Source organism: Sabethes cyaneus, chromosome 2 (genome assembly GCF_943734655.1).
Source record: "Sabethes cyaneus chromosome 2, idSabCyanKW18_F2, whole genome shotgun sequence".
Lineage (NCBI taxonomy): Eukaryota > Metazoa > Arthropoda > Insecta > Diptera > Culicidae > Sabethes > Sabethes cyaneus.
The window spans coordinates 220,921,572-220,939,014 of NC_071354.1; the positions used below are offsets into that span (position 1 = coordinate 220,921,572).

The following is a 17,443-nucleotide window of genomic DNA, read 5'->3' on the forward strand; positions in this document are numbered from 1 at the left end:
AACAGCCATAGAGCAACAACGTAACGAGCAGGCTAAACCTAAGTTCTTTAACTGCTCGTACAAGTCCGGGTACCTGGTTCTTTCTTGTAAAGATCAGGAAACTTCGGAGTGGTTAAAGGAAGTGGTTCCTGGCTTATCACTATGGGAAGGATCAAGACTTGTTGCTCTGGATGCAAAGAACATTCCGCGTCCAGAAATCTATCATGCTTTCTTCCCATAAAGCGCGTCATTCGATAACGAGAGAATCAGAAGACTCATAGAGAGTCAGAATGAGAATCTAGTTACTGATAAATGGCGAATTCTGCAGCGAACTAATACGACTGGGAAACATGCGGATTGGTCGCTAACAATTGATGAAGCTTCTATGCGTCAACTCGTGAATAGGAACTTCATCATAAATTTTCGGTTCGGCAAAACCCAGCTGAGGAAAACAACTCCGAGGCAACGTCAAATCACAAGTCAGCCTATGGAGGCAAAAATCTCTGAGGTCAGTACTAGCGAAGTCAAAGTGAATCAAGGGTCCGCTGGCGCTGAGTCTCAAAACTCCAAGAATCCTGACAACCAGGGGATCCATGAAGCTAGTCCACAGAACGCTCAAATGGCTCCCAACAGTGATTCTGGTAAAGAGAAGACTCATCGAGGTGAGTCTCCCATGCCCATGGATCTTGACAGTATGGCGGTGCCAGGGCCGGGTGGAACCAAAACAGTGGTCTCCACGAGTGGCCCAGAAAACTCCTGTAAGAGCCGTGGAAAAAGCGAAACCACTCGAAGCCAGCCCCCCCCCCTCTCGAGTTCAAACCGAGTTCGGGTACTGGCAGTAAGAAAACTGCCACCATGAGGTCTAAACCTCCAGGGAATCCGTCTCTCCCAAATGCTAGTGAGCGGAAAATTCACAAAAATGCAGAACACTACGGTTCTGCAGATAAACCTTCATCATGCGAAAGCTGCATCGGGCATACTTTCCAGGAGGTTTATCAAAGATGCTGTGGACCTGGCCTTGATTCAAGAGCTCTGGGTCTACAAAGGAAGAATACAAGGTATTCAAACAAGAACATGTAAGTTATACTATGATGACAAGCATGACTCTCCGAGAGCTGCTGTCCTGGTTAATGCAAATATTAATTGTTTTCCCATTACAGAGTTCATTAAACGAGACATCGTCGCGATCAGAGTTGAGGTACCAACCGCCAGGGGAAAGTGCGATATTATCATAGCATCGGCCTATTTTCCTGGTAATTGTTCTGAGGCTCCCACTCAAGAGGTTGAGACTTTATCATCGGCTGTGATGCCAACGCTCATTACACTCTGTGGGGAAGTACTAACATCAACAATCGAGGTGAGTGCCTTTTAGAATTCTTCTCGTCAAACAATATCGATATTGCTAATAGAGGCAATGAACCAACATTCATAAATGCTAGCAGGGAGGAAGTCTTGGACCTGACCCTGTGCAGTCCAGTAATTTCGGAGAAAATACAGAACTGGCACGTGTCGGACGAAGCATCGCTGTCTGATCACAGGCACATTATTTTCGAATGGGTGGGTGGCCTAGTGTCACAGGTCGCATATCGAGATCCTAGGAAAACCAACTGGGATCAGTATGCGCTTGAGCTCGAATCGAAAAACCTCACTAATAGAATTAGGTCGGTTCAACAACTTGAGTCGGCCTCAAAGGTCTTAAACCAAACGATAGTCTCTGCTTATAACAGTAATTGTCCACTTAAAAGGGTTACTTCAACTAGGAATGTTCCCTGGTGGAACAGAAGGCTCGAACGGCTTCGCAAAATGGCGCGAAAACTGTTCAATAGAGCAAAGATTACTTCGGACTGGACTCAATATAGGAGAGCTCTAACCGAATATAGCAAAGTACTAAGACGATCAAAAAGGAAATCTTGGGTACACATTTGTGAAAGCATTGAAAGTACTCCAATGAAGACTCTTGCTAAGGATCATTCGAACGGACTCGGTACTCTCAAGAAAGATGACAGTTCGTTCACAAAATCTCCGACTGAAGTACTAGACTTGATGATGGAGACTCACTTTCCGGGATCTTCCTCAGTTCATGCTGCTGCCAGCTCGGACTCTGATTGTGACATAGGATGTTCACAAAGAAACTCTTCGGGATCTGAGGGAACAAAAGAGATTGCAACCAGAGTCGCAGGGATGGCTTTCACTAGAGCTAGGATGGAAAACGCAGTGAGATCCTTTCTACCTTATAAATCGGCAGGTGCAGATGGGATTTTCGCAGCGCAGATTCAGCGAGAATCAGCGCTAATTCCATCTTTAATCGAGGTTTTTAAGGCAAGTCTGATACTAAATCATATTCCGTCTACATGGAGATTGGTAAAAGTTGTATTTATACCAAAACCAGGAAAACGTGACAAATCACATCCAAAAGCCTTCAGACCAATTACAGTCAAATTTCGTTAATTGGGCTAAGGTTATCGCCGATTTTGAGAAAAACTTTCCTTAATCGGGCTGATCTAATAAAGTCAATAGATGACATGAACATCAATTGAACTGTTACTTATCACACACAGCACAGCCCAATTAATACTTTGATGCATTTTATTCTACTGGCGGTAAATAATTTAGGTATTTTAGTATTTTTTCATGAAACATAATTGAAAATAATTGCTAAAGACACATAGGTACCGTGTAAATAAATATCAAAGCTGTATTTTTCAGTAGAGGCTCAAAGATGAATCATGGCTTAGGTGATCGGAATTAGGTGCTTTCACGGTATTTGAGATATTTCTTTGATTCGAAATTATTACCAAACGTTCTTTTTTTCCGGCTGTGACGGTATTAGATAAGATAAAATAAGTTAAGAATGCCATTTTACATTGGATTAGAACTCATAGAAAGTCGCCCAATTTTGAAGCACGAATAGATTAATTCAGGTTGTCTTTATTGTTTTTTACATACTAGATAATTTTTAAATAGCCTTAGTTATTACGTGAAATAATAGTCAATGACTAGCTCTAACGTTTAACGAACCTAACTTCAATTGGGTTGGTACTTCGTAGTACCAAGTCCGCCACAAAATTAATCTCCTCCAAACGAGTCTTGGGAAGCACCTTGAACTGCAGCAGGGTGTGCGCCACTACGACCTTTAACTCCATCATCGCGTACTTCTGACCAATGCAGTTTCTGGGCCCTGCGCTGAACGGGACGTATGCGTACGGATTCCTGCGCTCTACGTTCTCCGGTAAGAAACGATCTGCATCGAACACATCCGGATTTGGAAACTGCTCCGGATCACGATGCAAATCAAAGATGTGAACATTGGCAATACAACCGGCCGGTATGACATCACCGTCTGCTAATACGATATCTTCGGTAATGCCCCTTGATATAAATGCAACCGGTGGCCACATACGTAGACACTCTTTCACTGCCCGGTCTACAAACTTCATTTCCATGTAGTCCTGCTGGCTGAACCATTTGTCCTCGGCCGGCTTACGGGAACGAACTTCGCAAATCTCCTGATACATCTGTTCTTGAACGGCGGGTTCAAGTGCCAGTTGGAAAAATATGAACACCAAAGCTGCTGCAGTAGTATCGTGACCCTCGAAGGTGAACGTATCGACTTCCTCACGGATTCCTTCTTCTGCAATCTGTCCCTTCTTTTCGGCCAGTAAAAGGGAGTCCAGCATTGCGTACCGTTTCTTCGTGTTAGTGTAACTAAAAAAGTTCATGCTAAATAAGTGGATCGATTAAAAATTACAAAATCCTACATGTTATCCTCGGAAATATCTTCCAGCTTGTCCGACATCTGATAAAATTGCTCTCTCCTTTGTTTGATGATTTTCTTAGTGAACGAATGAACGGGGTCTGTAAGTTTTTTGAAGGCAGAAAAATAACCGCTGAGTTGAGCAGTAAAGTCACTGTGTATCCAAGGACGCATCAACCGGTAAACCAGCAGTTCACCAATCTCGTACAGTTTCTGCCGATATACTTCTCCACCTTCCACGGAATTCAGTTTGACACCCATTGAAGTTTCTGCGGAAAAACTTTTTTGTAGTCTGACAATCTTAGTTATTCTAGCAATAAGTTGTTTTTTGTTTACCACAAATCGTACTCAACGTGAAACGTGACATTTCGGACTGAAGCTTAGTAGGCTCGCCGCAGCTGGCTTGCTTCTCCAGTGTTTGTAAAAGTTGCTCACACTCTTCTAGGAACACTTTGTGAAATCCGGTCAGAATGTTGAAATGAAACGTTGGTGTTAATATCCGGCGCCGCTGGAGCCATTTTGGACCGGTACTGGTCAGCAGACCAAGCCCAAGAAAGGGGTGCAAGAAATGGTACAGCATACTTTTGTCGATATTTTTCGTGCTGGACAGCAGTGGTTCCAGTTCACGAACCCTTACAATGTTCAGAGCAAAGAGCCATTCGTTCAACCAGAACCGATAGGAACCGCCATAAATTTTTGGCCAAGTGCGTGCCAAGTCGAACGTTTTGGCTGTGTAAATAGAAGGAATTAAAAACAAAACTATTTACGAACAGTTTTATCACAAACCGGGATCTTTAAACGCTATTGCATCCAAATTTCCGATAATGGGATAAACGGGTGGCCCAGCAAACTTATTTATTGCACGGAACGTTCGTCCACGCTTTTGATGGGCATCAATAGCGTATAGTATTATCAGTAGAATCCCAAAAACTATAGCAAAACTTATCCAAAAATCCATTTTTCAGCCAAAATAGAATTACATGCACTCTATACGAATGTAGATACGACACTGTTTGCTTAGCGAAATTTCCCATCAAAATAAAATGCTTCAAAAATAGGCAAATTTATCTGCGATTTACGGTATCAAGCGATAAGCCATAAACATTGGGTCGCGTCAGTCAAGATACGATTATATTTTCACCATGAGACTTAAGTTGATTTAATTTAAATATCGCTACATTCGGTGATGCTTTCTTTTATAGTATCCCGCTTGACGAACAGAACTTTGATCGGAGACTTTGCCCGCAGCACCAGGTCCGCCATAAAGATAACCTCTTCGCGTGTGGTTATCGGAAGAATCCGATACCGGTCCAGTAGGGCGCAGATGATGGTTTTCATCTCCAGTAGTGCATACTTTTGGCCAATGCAATTGCGCGGGCCCGCACTGAACGGTACGTATGCGTACGGATTCCGTTTGGCGGCCACCTCCGTGAGAAACCGGTCGGGGTCGAACTTTTCCGGGTCGGGAAATTGCGCCGGATCACGGTGCAGATCGAAGATGTGAATGTTAGTCATCGTTCCGTGGGGGAATGTGGTGGAATCTGTTTCTTGGAAAGGACATATTTAGCGTGGTAAAAATTTAAAATGGAACAACAAACTTACCGATTTTTAATTTATCGGAAACACTACGGGAGATGAACGCCACCGGTGGGTACAACCGAAGTGATTCTTTAATAAAGCGATCCAGATACTTTAGATTGTTGTAGTCCATTGTTGTGAACACTTCGTGTTTGGTTTTCGTTGACTGCACTGATCGGAATTCTTCGTAGACTTTCTCCTGCGCATCCTGCTCGTTGGCCAGCAAAAGCAGTGCGAATATTATTCCGGCTGCCGTTGTATCGTGCCCTTAGCAGTTGAGATTATTGGATCTAACTTAGCTAAACGTTATAAATTATGAGTAATCTGTACTACCTTCAAACATGAATGTATCCACTTCTTCCCGTATACCGGTCTCGTCAATCTCGTTATTAGCTTCAGCTATCAGAAGAGTATTCAACATAGCGTAACGCTGCTTTGTTCCAAAGTATCTGAAAATGACAAATATCTTAGCACTTCTCCATTTCACTTTGTAATAATCATATTCACTAACGCATTTTGTGCTACGGCACTGTCAAACGAAGGTTTCTTTATCATAATTTCCCGCTTTTGTCCTATAATACTTCTCGTGAACTCATGAATAGGTTCAATGGCACGTTCTAGGGGCTGTAGATAACCTAAAAAATTGTACATGCCATCACCGTGCAACCACGGAGTCATCGTTCGGTGAACGATCAATTCTCCAACATCGTACACTTTCGAGCGGTATCGGTCTGCGTCCTTGTAGGAGTCCAGCTTCACACCCATCGCGGTTTCTTGTGATACGTAGATAGTTAGATTAGATCATCTTTTACTCACTTAAAATTATTCTAATCTCACCACAAATTGTGTTCAGTGTAAATCTTGTAATGATCGACTGAAGCACAACTTCACGCTTCCGGTCGGCATCAGCTTCCAGGGCGTTCACCAGCTTATTGGCCTCTTCTTGAAACACCAAAAGAAAATCGTTCAATATGTTGAAGTGGAATGCCGGCGATAGGATCCGTCTTCGAGTTTTCCACTTGTCACCCTTACTGCACAGCAGTCCATCACCCATGAGCGGTGCTAGAAACCGATAGACGATGCTTTTGCTGGTGTGTTTTGTACTGGAAAGAATCAACTCCGTTTCCTTTGCCCTGGTGATGTTCAGGATGACATCGCCGAAGATCCAATGTCGGTACGTTTGGCCATATTTCATTGCACTCGATCGAGCGTACTCGAATGCTTTCACTGAGTTGTAAGACGAAATAATCTTAGCACTTCTTCACAGTTGAAATAAAATTAAAACACCCACCAGGATCTCTAACTAAAACTTCTAGGAGGTTTCCCAGCAGTGGCAACATGGCCCCTCCAGGGTATTGGCAGGCAGCACGATACGCTTCCCCTTGCTTCATTCGGTAGTCGCAAAGCAGCAACGCGATCAGAAACAATATCAGCAATGTGTACAACATTTTTAAATTGACCAACGCTAAAGTGGAACTGGCCCTTCTCAATCCGACCGAGGGCTTATAATCAGTCATTAGTTCAATATGCGGGAGAAATGCAAAAAGCGTAAATTGGCGATCAATGTCGTTTGCATAGCATTAACGCTATATAATGGCTTCTTATAAAATCTGTCTATCTTCTTTTGATCATTTACACTTTAGTGTCAACTCTCGCCTGCCCGTTGCAGCGTTGAAATCATATCGTACTAGCTCCTGTTGTTATCTCGATTCAAGTAATGAACTGCTACTGGCCAAAGTAAAAACTATTTACCTACGAAAACTTCTTACTCGTATCATGCAATGGATATTGTTTTCACGTGCCCCTTATTAGGGGAAAAACTACGGATCATTTTATTGGATCGCAGGTGATCCACTGGGACAGATGTTAGTGCAAATAAACAGATACTTTTCAGATTAGTACAAACGCCGCACTTTTGGCTCATGAGGTCACAGTTTCCTTTAAGTTAGTTTTTAATTGTTTTTATATACTTTCCGTCGGTATTTCGTGATCGTCGCCGTCTTGCAATCAAGCAGCCGTTTTCATTCAACTTGATTTTGAACAACTCGTCCCAAATTTGCCGTGCGCCTCCGAAGTCGCAAGTCGTCATCGACTTAGCCCTTTCGCCTTTTTGGCCCCTCTGTTGCTGGTGCCGCACAATGGTTTCATCCCATAGTGCGCCGCACTATCGTCTAGCATCCGTACGACAAATCCGGCCTAATGTTCTCCTGACTTTCACCAGTTATACGGTGGAACTTTTTTCTTAGCAGTGCTCGTAGCTCGTAATTCATCCACTGTTGAGCGATTCTTAGCTTAATTTAGGATCATTTTATTTATTTTTTACTTTGCGGGCCTTTAAGGTGAAGGTCGTCAGAGTCCAGTTGCTTTTTTTTACTGATTTCAGTACTTGTTGCCACTATCGTTTTGTTGAGAATAGAGTTGCTAGTAGTAGGTAATAATCTCTTATGAAGAATTATGAAATGAAGAATCGCGTATCTACTGTTGCTGTTGAACTAGTTCCGACAGTAATTCTATCACATAAAATGTTGTTTACGGTGAATTTTATTATCAGTGAATTTTATAAGTATATCGACACTCTACGGCCTTTAATTTAATAGCGAAAATAATTGGTCAATTTCATATTAGAATGTTTACGTTGGCATCACTCCATATAAACGTCCGTTCCCTTGGCAACGTACAACAACGACGGTCGCGGATTCGGAATTGCAATCGAAACGAAGTGAAGTTTTTCCTATCAATTCAAGTGAACAATTTGGGCAAAATGATTATAATACCTCTATAAATAACTGTTCAGGTGGTAAATTAAAGTTTTTTGTGCCTCAAGTTAAGTTTCACGAGTGATTTGACGATTGAAACGGCTGAAAAAATTAATGAAAAACCGACGGCGAAAAAGTGAAAATATAGTGATGGTTACTAATCAGTATTCAGTGTAATAAATGACCGAAAAAGTAATAGAACTTATAGAATGCAATGTTTAGTGCTTCGAGTTGCAAGATCTTATTACGGCTAGCAGGTTAGTTGAACTAATTTTATATTTTTGTGATGGTTTCCCGAGTCTATATGGGAGCATGTTGGTACACTGAAGAAGTGAAGGGAAGGGTGATATTCGGTGCCATGCTGACTGCCATAAATGGACTCTAACGACCTTGTCGTTAAAACCATTTCTCGCCCTCCACGAAATGGTGCCGGATGGTTGTGGGTTCTATGGTTGAATCTGGGCAGGTCAAACTCTCGCAACGCCTCGTTGAACTGGTTGTTCAAAATCCTGCTCGTTTGTTTGAGTCCGCACAATTCAGGTCCTCCGTCGGATCATCGACTACAAAGCTTCCCCTGTAAAAAAGCCGTAATTGCTTCCATTGGTTCAAGGTCGTAATTATACTACACCACCAAAGTCATCACAGGTAACGCACGGTGGAGTACGGTACAACTGGAGCGTAGACTTCGGTATAATCGATTCCAGGTCGCTGCGAGCACCCCTTGATCACGAGTCGAGCTTTGTGTACAATTGAACTTCACATTGTCAAATTGGGCTTAAAAATGCACTTCAAATTAGTCGTGGTATTGAAGTCCAAGGAGGTGAAATTAGAATTAAATTATGCTCGAAATTGGACTTAATATGGATTATTGCACATAAAATCGTACTTAAATTGAACTTTGAAATTAACCTTGAAATTTGATTTGAAATTAGAAGCAGAATCTCGCATTGATTCCTCCACGTTCATGCATTTGGCTGTCCCGGCGTATGCGGACACAACGTTAAGTGAATAACTCCGTCTTGTTTCATCCTTTCAATCGATGGTATTTCCACAAGACCACATACGTCCGAATGTACTCGAATCGAATGTGCCTCTTGCTTGCTTGCCACTGATACACGTCACGCCGTCAGTTCAGCACTGCTTCCTTCTTGAAATCGATTCCATCTACCATAAGCACCAGTTTTTGAATTCTTTGTGAATTCAAATGTCTGAGTCGCTTCTGGTTCAGCCGATACAGACCATCCACTTCCATACCAGATGCGATAACGTCCCCTTCGGAATCCAGAACTTCGCATCCCTTTGCGTTGAATACCGTCGTCAGCCCTTTCTTGCAGATCTTACTCCCCGACAATAGATTTGTAGCTATATCAGGAACGTGTAGAGCTTCTTGTACTTCGATCGCTCCTTCCTCCGACTCAATCGCAACCAAGCTTTTGGCAAAGGATTTGATCGACTGGTTGTTCACTGTTTCGATGGAAACTACCTGTTCTTCGTTCTTCTGGAAGATTTCCTCGCACCTGGTCATGCATGTTGCTGCTGAGTCGTAATACCACGCATCTTCTTTTCCGCTCACCACAGTCAGCAGAGCACACTACAGAGCCTTTCCTTTTGGCTTGTAAGCGCCCTGTTTCGGCAAAATGTTCTATTTTCTTTCTTGCACGTAAAGCACGCTCCATTCTTCTTCTCTGCTTTCGATTGTCGTGGTTTCTGCTAAGTGTAGAGAGCTCCTTCCATACTGGAGGTCTGCGACGGCCACTTTATGTCCTGCATAATCTTCACTTTTACAACGTCCGCCGTTAATTCCATTCCAAACGCATAAAGTCCCATAATCATAGGATTATAGTATTCGGGGAGTCGTTTCATAAGTAATGAAGCCAAAGACCCCATCATAGACCTCGAAACCGATTCCGTTCAAGCTGTTGGTCGTAGTCACCAGCTCGTCCACGTAGTCCTCTACTGATCCGCACTTCACCGAGATTAGCCGGTTCAACAGGCCAAACATCCGCAGCAGGCCGTTGTCATGGACGCCTTCTGCAGACAGTTTCACACCTCTTTTGTCATATTTGCTCGCTGAACCAGGCTGTAATTATTCTTTTCGAGGCTTAGGCAGATCGTTCGGCCGGTTGCACTGCCCGCCAGGAACCTTCTCGAATCAAAATGATACATAGATGTTCTTTCTTGCCTGCTATTCAACATTGCGCTTGAAGGTTTTATATGACGAGCGGCAATCCAAATGCGGGGCATGATTTTCAATTTATTTGTTTTGCTGACGACGTGGATGCTGTCGGCTGAACATTTGAGTCGATGGTAGATCCGTACGCCAGACTAAAACGCGAAGCAGAGAAGATTGGGTTGAAGATAATTACGTCTAAAACGAAGTATATGCTGGCGAGCGGAACCGAGCGCGACAGGGCCCGCTTGAGTTGGCAGTACCGTAGTAATCGACAGGGATGAGTTTGAGGTAGTCGATGAGTTCGTTTACCTTGGCTCATTGGCTTTAGAGGAAAACAATATCAGCCGTGAGATCGGGCCTACTACGGACTCCACGAACACTTGCGGTCGAACAATCTGAGGCCCTGTACAAAGTGCACACTGTACAAAACGCTTATTAGACCGGTTGTCCTTTACGGGCACGAAACATGAACGGCGGATGCTAAGAACCATCTAAGCTAAGAACCAGAATGAATCTGAAACAAGAAATCTGGTAGGAAACAGGAGGAAGAGAGGTACAGTGAACGAGGTGGCGAGCACTGGGTGCCCGCGAAATTGGACCAGCTGCCATGGACCAAATTAGATGGAGGAATTGTGCTACGCAGGCCTTGTCATAAGACACAAGGCCAACTAAGTAAGTAAGTGACCTTAAAAACGGCTTTAGAACGATTAATTAGGGATCACTTAATTTAATTAGCAACTAGTAACAACTTTTATCACAACTAATAACTTATCTATAGGAACAAAAACAATATACTGCGATCGGCGAAAGTGCTAAGTTCATACGTCAACTGTCACATTCAATAAGTGTGTTGTATCCGGCGCCCGTCCCAAACTCGTCAAAAATTTTAAATAGCTTGTTATGAGCCAGTACTGAATCGAAAATTTCCTGTAATAGAATTAAATAGTTACCATTCGCTGATAAGTTTGACTAAACATTCCATACATACCACAGCTGGTACTCAAAATTGACGCGTCTAAACGCTGAGTAAAAGAAATTCCTAATGCTATTTCCACTTGCTTGCCGCAGTGCAGCAATCGCGCAACGCGCCATCACTTTGGGACGATCCACCAAGTCCCCATGGTCCATCGCAATCGAGCGAATAGTGTTCAAATTTCTACATAAATAGAACAATTCACTCTAACAGTTTTGGGTTCATTTAATGGTTTGCTTACCGTATAACAAGAATAATATGTCTCGGCATACTTCGGAGCGTTTCCATCACCTTATCGAAGTGTTCCTTAGCCTGTTTGGTCATGTAAGCCAGATCTTCATCCGTTAGGCCGGTGGTTAAGCGTGCACCCTTCAGCTCCAACGGTCTCTGGAGCAATATTTCCGCAAATGTACGATAATCGTTCACTTTTAGTGCCAGTGCGTACTTTTTCATAGCTTTGTGATCCTTGAGGACAATTGCTTCCCAGAAACGACACAAATTGTGGCAGATCTCCCCGTTCAGTCTACCGTACAATCCATGATCTAGAAGAACCAGTTGCGGATTGCCGCTGCGCGGATCCCGACGCACGAATATGTTGCCCGGGTGCGGATCTGCATGAACAAAACCGGTACTGAATATTTGCTCCGCAAATGCTCGGAATAAAGCGACATCCAGTTTCGCGATGTTTATGTTGAGGCGACGCAAGCTTTCACGGTCACTTATCTTGCAGCCGTCTATGAATTCGGTCGTCAGTACGCGCTGTAGCAAGAATATCAAGTTGTTTTAATGTTCAGAATGAATGATGCAATGATCCATTTTACCTTGTTAGTATATTCCCATAGTACCTTCGGTACGTATATGTGACTGTGTTTCCTTAAATCGTTGGCGCACTTTTCAGCATTTTTGCCTTCGTGTACGAAATCGAGCTCTTCGCGAAGAGTGCTCTGCAAATCTCTAACGATCCAACCAAAGTTGTAATTTTTATGTATGAACGCGATAACGTCCTGTAGAAACAGAATAGTTCGCAGATCTCCGTTGAATCGTTTCCTCAAATCCGCGTACTGTACTTTGATAGCAACTCTTTGGCCGTCCTTGGTAACGCCTTCGAAAACTTGCGCCAAACTAGCCGCTGCAATAGGCTCGTACACGAAGCTTTCGAAAATTTCCTCAGGTGCTTTCCCAAAATCATCCTGAAACAACGAGCGAACCTCGTCAGGCTTTCTAGTTAAACATTGGTCTTCCAGTTTCCGTAACGTTTGTACATATTCCTTCGGAATGATATGATTGACGGCAGCAACACCCTGACCTAATTTGATGTACAACCCTCCGTTGGCCAGGCAACCTTGCAGTATCTTTTCCGCCGATCTCTGGTGTACTTTGGAAATTGTGGCTGCGTAATCAGAATCTGTTTCTTCCATGCCCCATAGAGTCCAGGCATAATCTGCTGAAATACTAGCGCCGATTACTAAAGATCTACCGAATCGTTGAATACTTTGTACATTTTCGAAATCGTTGCGTAGGCCATCGACCGCTACTGACCCAACCAATAGACCGGTGGTTGTTCCGAGCGCAATGTGTCGAGATTTCCATTTTCGTTTTGCTGCTGGCGGGATTCTGGTTGACTGTTGACTATGTCGGCAAAAATTTCTCACGAATAATCTGATGCACGTTTTGCAATTTGTTTGAATCATTTCAATGAATGCGGTGTGTTTCTAGAGATTACTTGGTACTCGACAGGTAGTTTATTCAGAAGCCGGTGGATTAGTTAATACTGTTAAATAAAGTCCGTAAAGGTGCTGTTTATGTTTTATTTTGTAATTGAATAAATGTAACACGGTAAACCTGCAACGTTAACAATAAATTCGCGGTTAACGCAACTGCTAACAATGCTTTTCTGTTTTTTTTACGTGGAAGAATGAAAACAAAATAATAATTACTTCTATGTATAGGTATTTACGCTCATTCCGACAAATTGTAACGGGATTGCGTGTAAATGGCGTAAATGGAAAAAGGACTTTTATTAAAGTAGAGATGCAAGACGACATGTCATACTGGGACAGAAGAATACTTTATTTTTATAGGCACTGATCAGTGCACATTTTCGTTTATTTATTGAGACTTTGAGACCCAAGAAGCGATGAAAGGTCACTCTTTGAAAGGTCTTTAATAGGCCTGTTCGTTAGTTGGGTGATCGTCAGTTGGGCTCCGACTAAAAGCACTTGAATGTATGAATAAATTCTATCGTTTCGAAATTTCTATGAACTGTCAGTCGGCCTAATTAATGAACACGACTCGATAGTTGGAGTCCTGATTCAATTAACGGATTCAAGCTGTAGTACCAGTAGTATTTTAAATAAATTGGTACACCGCTGTATCAAACTGCTTACATCTTCACATCTAGCTTCACATCATTTGCGTCCATCTCTTTTGCACCGTTGACAAGATAGCAACTCGGCTGACATGAGTCCGACAAATCCCGTTTCATGCTCGAGCCATCTCACTCACACCACCGACGATGAGTGGAGCATCACAGGACGTAAAGGGTTTTTCTTTTCGACTTTCTCGTCTCGTGTTTAGATAATTTCAGTGCTTAGCAAAAAACGCCAGCAGCGAAGTCCGTATGTTGTAGAAAAATTTCTTTACTGTTTGCCGACGATTCTCTACCGGGTGGAATTTGAACGGAAAAAGGAATGTAGAGTGTGTGTAATTATTGTGTCATAAGAAGAAAAGTGTTAAGTGTATTATTGTGTCCAAAAAAGCGTTTGCAAAATATTGACTCGTTTTTCTTTTACGCTCCGAGCTGAGAAAAAAGGTAAGGAATGTTTGCCGTTTTTGCGTGTACCCTTACCAACTACTCTAGGTCATATTTTATTACAATGCATCACATTGATCTTGAAAGTTTAGTAAATATTCCACAAAATTGTACTAAATATTAATAGTTTAAAAAAATATTCCTATCGTCTGTCATGGCGGATTGTCTGCCTATATCATATATGCAATTTTGTCGCTCAATTAAATCACAGTCCAATCACAGCAGACACGGAAGCATAAAGACATTGGGAAGAGGTTGTACTTGTCACACTGACAGTTTGGATTTACAAACAGCGATTAATAATTGCAATTATATTATTATAAATAATAAAATTGTAAAATACTTCTAATTGCTTTATTGTCTGTTTTATTTGCAGTGTTCATTGTGATTAAAGTGCAAAATATAGTGATCAATCGCTGTTAGTGAAGAAAATTTGCTCAGTAGAGTGTCAAGGAAAAGCGACAAGTTTCAGCAGGATGATACACGGCCATCCTCCCCAGCCACCGCAGCCAGCTCCTCATCATATGGCTCATCCGCAAATGCAGCCACCGCCACCACCGCATCAGGCACCGCCGCCACCGCATATGCCTCATCTGACGAACGTTCCACCGCCGAATGTTCCGCTTCCGGCCGCTATGCCGCAGCCGCCCAGGGATCATCCCGGACCAAGGTAAGAGTGCTAGAATTGAGGAGATCGAGAGAAGGTGGAAGAAAATTTATCGCTGATGACGTGTTATCGCGATGACGTTTGTAAACATCGCAGTTTTAGTGCAGAAACATACTTTTTCAGTAATTTTTAACGCAATTTGGATGGCGTTTGGTAAAAAAAAGGTGTGGATATTACTTAAAATTTATTTGTCTTCTAATGTAACGATATATCTTGACCATAAATAATGTTATGGTCTCAGCAGCAAGTAGAGCTTTCGCGATTTATTCTTTGTTCCAATGTGTTATTCCCAAATACCGCAAAGAAAAAAACTTGATGCAGATAGCAGTTACCTGCAAATTATTATAAACAGTATCCTATTAATGAGCATATACATTTCGTTTGATCTGATTGGCATCCAGCTGGCAAGAGGTGAACTCATCGATGTATAGCAAGATTACTCCCTTGGGGAATCTCAGAATTATGTGAATAGTTTGGAACGATAGGCGGCAATCTTAACCCTTTGTGTCCTAAAGGTGTACGGCTGTTTTGCAGATTTTTTCATCTGGCGAGGTTTCTAATAAGCAATTTATATAGCACAGCTATACAACATGTAGAGTAATGCCTCTACTAAGTTCTGTAAAAGAATATTTATATTTAAATTGTTCAATAATTATATCTACTAATTTTAGTATTGAAAGTCTGAATCACCTGTGCTACCATGGAACAAAGAGCTTTAACTAGGATAACATCCAAGGAGAGATTCGCAGTCTATGCTAAAAATAACGCCAACAAATAAGTTTAGACTTAGTGTCTTAACTGACTGCTCTGAATAGAAAATATGTTGAATTGATGCATTACATACTTGTATGCATTCCTCTAGCACCGCATAGCCGAAGTGGCTCTGGTGGTATCAAAATGTGTCTCCATTGCACTCGGTCCTGGGCTGTCGCCAAAAACCAGCTGTTAGAGTACAGGACAATTGCTAGGCTAGTGCTACGATGCTAATGTTAGAGTTAGAGTAAATACTAACAGCCGCTCCCAGTTGCAAGCTGAAATTCAATCATATGACGGCTAGCTTGTTAGACCAGCGACGCATCTTTTCGTTTGTACTCAGTCAAAAATAGTCCACAACACCTTTTGTTCAACGTAAATGGAGGGAAACGAGTAGGGGGGCCCTCCCGCTGAGGAGGGATATATGAAAAAAGGCTTTGTTTCTCCTCCGTTATAGGAATTTTTAGAGAGCAAACAGATACATAATTGGCTACGTGACAGAAGGGGAGCTGATTTGCAGGGAGCCAACAAGGGGGACAAGGAACATGTGACAGCATGAATGTAAAACAAAGCAAAGCCTAGGTGCTACATTCCGCTATCGAAACTTGACCTTCTGTTTTTTTATACGACAGACTTCGCAGCCAGCTGTTAGAGTACAGGGCCAGTTGCTGTTGACTCTAACAGTCACTCCCAGTCGAGATTCGAACATACGACGACTGACTCATTAGCCCAGCATCATACCTCGAGGCCAACTGGGAAAAGTATGAATGTACCTTCCGCCATAACTCCGGCATGCCTGGACAGCTCTTTATCAAACTTGGCACACACGTTCTTTAGCATTAAAGGATCACCGTAGGGGGTTGATAAAACGGGTGGGTTTCTATTACATTTGCTCTGATAGCAGTTGTACAAGTAGCTAGATGACAAGAGGGGGTTTGTGAAAGACGGGGTGACCATCACCATTGAAGAGGGGAAAGTTCAAAAACTTGAAAAAGGCTTTATCCCACTTTCAGGGATTCACTTTTACGTCGTTAAAATTAGAGTAAGATGCCGACCGCCCTGTGTCCTAAACACATACCCTGTTATCCGATTCCTCATTAAAATTGCGTTATTTATGGTGAGGAAAGACCAATGAATTCCTAGCGGAATCCGGTGATATGGACTTTTGCATCTCTTCATATAGAGAAAACATGAGTAAAATACCTTTCATTTGGCAAAAATTGCCAGAAACGGACGCGTGCTGTAAACAAACATTACTTACTTTACATAAGTGGCAACGGCCCGTTACCGATCCTGCGCCCAACGAATTATGGTCCTCCAGTACTGTCGGTCCGGGGTTGCCGTTCTCCAATCCCCACGAATACCAGCTGAACGTGCATCGTCTTCGACAGCGCACACCCATCGGGTACGGGGTCTGCCTCCGAATCTACGGCCTCTTCCTGGTTCTCTGCTGAAAATAGTTTTGGTTACTCTTTCGTCGGGCATTCTGGCCCCGTGCCCAGCTCACCGCAGCCTGCCACGTTGTACTACCTTCACTATATCAGCATATTTGTATACTTGGTACAGCTCGTGATTCATGCGCCTGCACCACATTCCATCTTCTTGTTTGCCACCAAGTATGGATCGCAGAATTTTACGCTCAAAAACCCCAAGCACTCGTCGACCAGCTTCCTCTAGCGTCCATGATTCATGTCCGTAAAGGGCCACCGGGAGAATTAGTGTTCTGTAGAGCGCCAGTTTTGTGCGAATTTGCAAACTACGGGACTTTAGCTGACTACGTAATCCGTAGAAAGTCCGATTCGCGGCTGCAACTCGTCGTTTCACTTCGCGGCTTACATCGTTGTCACATGTCAAGGTATATAAATTCCTCCACTACTTCATATCGTTTCCCATCTAACTCCACCTCGGCACCAACATCACTTGGTCTCCCACATTCCCTGCCAGCAATCATGTGCTGCGTTTTGGCGGTGTTAATGGGAAACCCCAATCTCGCCGCTT

The 17,443-nt window shown here is 42.9% G+C and overlaps 3 protein-coding genes across 4 annotated transcripts in view; 1 reads left to right on the forward strand and 2 right to left on the reverse strand.

Annotated features, from left to right (window-relative positions):
• Window positions 1-2,981: 2,981 nt before the first annotated feature.
• On the reverse strand, window positions 2,982-6,759 carry LOC128736684 (uncharacterized). Its single transcript, XM_053831171.1, has 9 exons — window positions 6,603-6,759; window positions 6,149-6,538; window positions 5,850-6,084; window positions 5,645-5,787; window positions 5,336-5,578; window positions 4,912-5,274; window positions 4,070-4,462; window positions 3,738-4,002; window positions 2,982-3,684 (listed from the first exon to the last, which is right to left on the reverse strand). Exons 1-9 carry the CDS (start codon window positions 6,757-6,759, stop codon window positions 2,982-2,984), a joined length of 2,892 nt encoding a protein of 963 aa, XP_053687146.1.
• A 4,281-nt stretch (window positions 6,760-11,040) lies between these two features.
• On the reverse strand, window positions 11,041-13,061 carry LOC128737432 (uncharacterized aarF domain-containing protein kinase 5). 2 transcript variants are annotated; one of them, XM_053832067.1, is made up of 5 exons: window positions 12,713-12,794; window positions 12,035-12,654; window positions 11,455-11,972; window positions 11,229-11,396; window positions 11,041-11,167 (listed from the first exon to the last, which is right to left on the reverse strand). In XM_053832067.1, the coding sequence occupies exons 2-5, from the start codon at window positions 12,629-12,631 to the stop codon at window positions 11,059-11,061; spliced, it is 1,392 nt and encodes a 463-aa protein (XP_053688042.1). In that variant the 5' UTR covers window positions 12,632-12,654; window positions 12,713-12,794; the 3' UTR covers window positions 11,041-11,058. The 2 variants fall into 2 exon arrangements, with proteins under 2 accessions (XP_053688042.1, XP_053688041.1); XM_053832066.1 differs by having other exon boundaries at window positions 12,035-13,061.
• A 729-nt stretch (window positions 13,062-13,790) lies between these two features.
• The window catches only part of LOC128738960 (maternal effect protein staufen-like), a 30,263-nt gene continuing 26,610 nt past the window's right edge, over window positions 13,791-17,443 (forward strand). Inside the window, exons 1-2 of the mRNA XM_053834468.1 lie at window positions 13,791-14,025; window positions 14,402-14,695. Coding sequence (XP_053690443.1) covers window positions 14,502-14,695 — 194 coding nt within the window. The 5' untranslated portion in view covers window positions 13,791-14,025; window positions 14,402-14,501. The remainder of the gene's footprint in view (window positions 14,026-14,401; window positions 14,696-17,443) is intronic.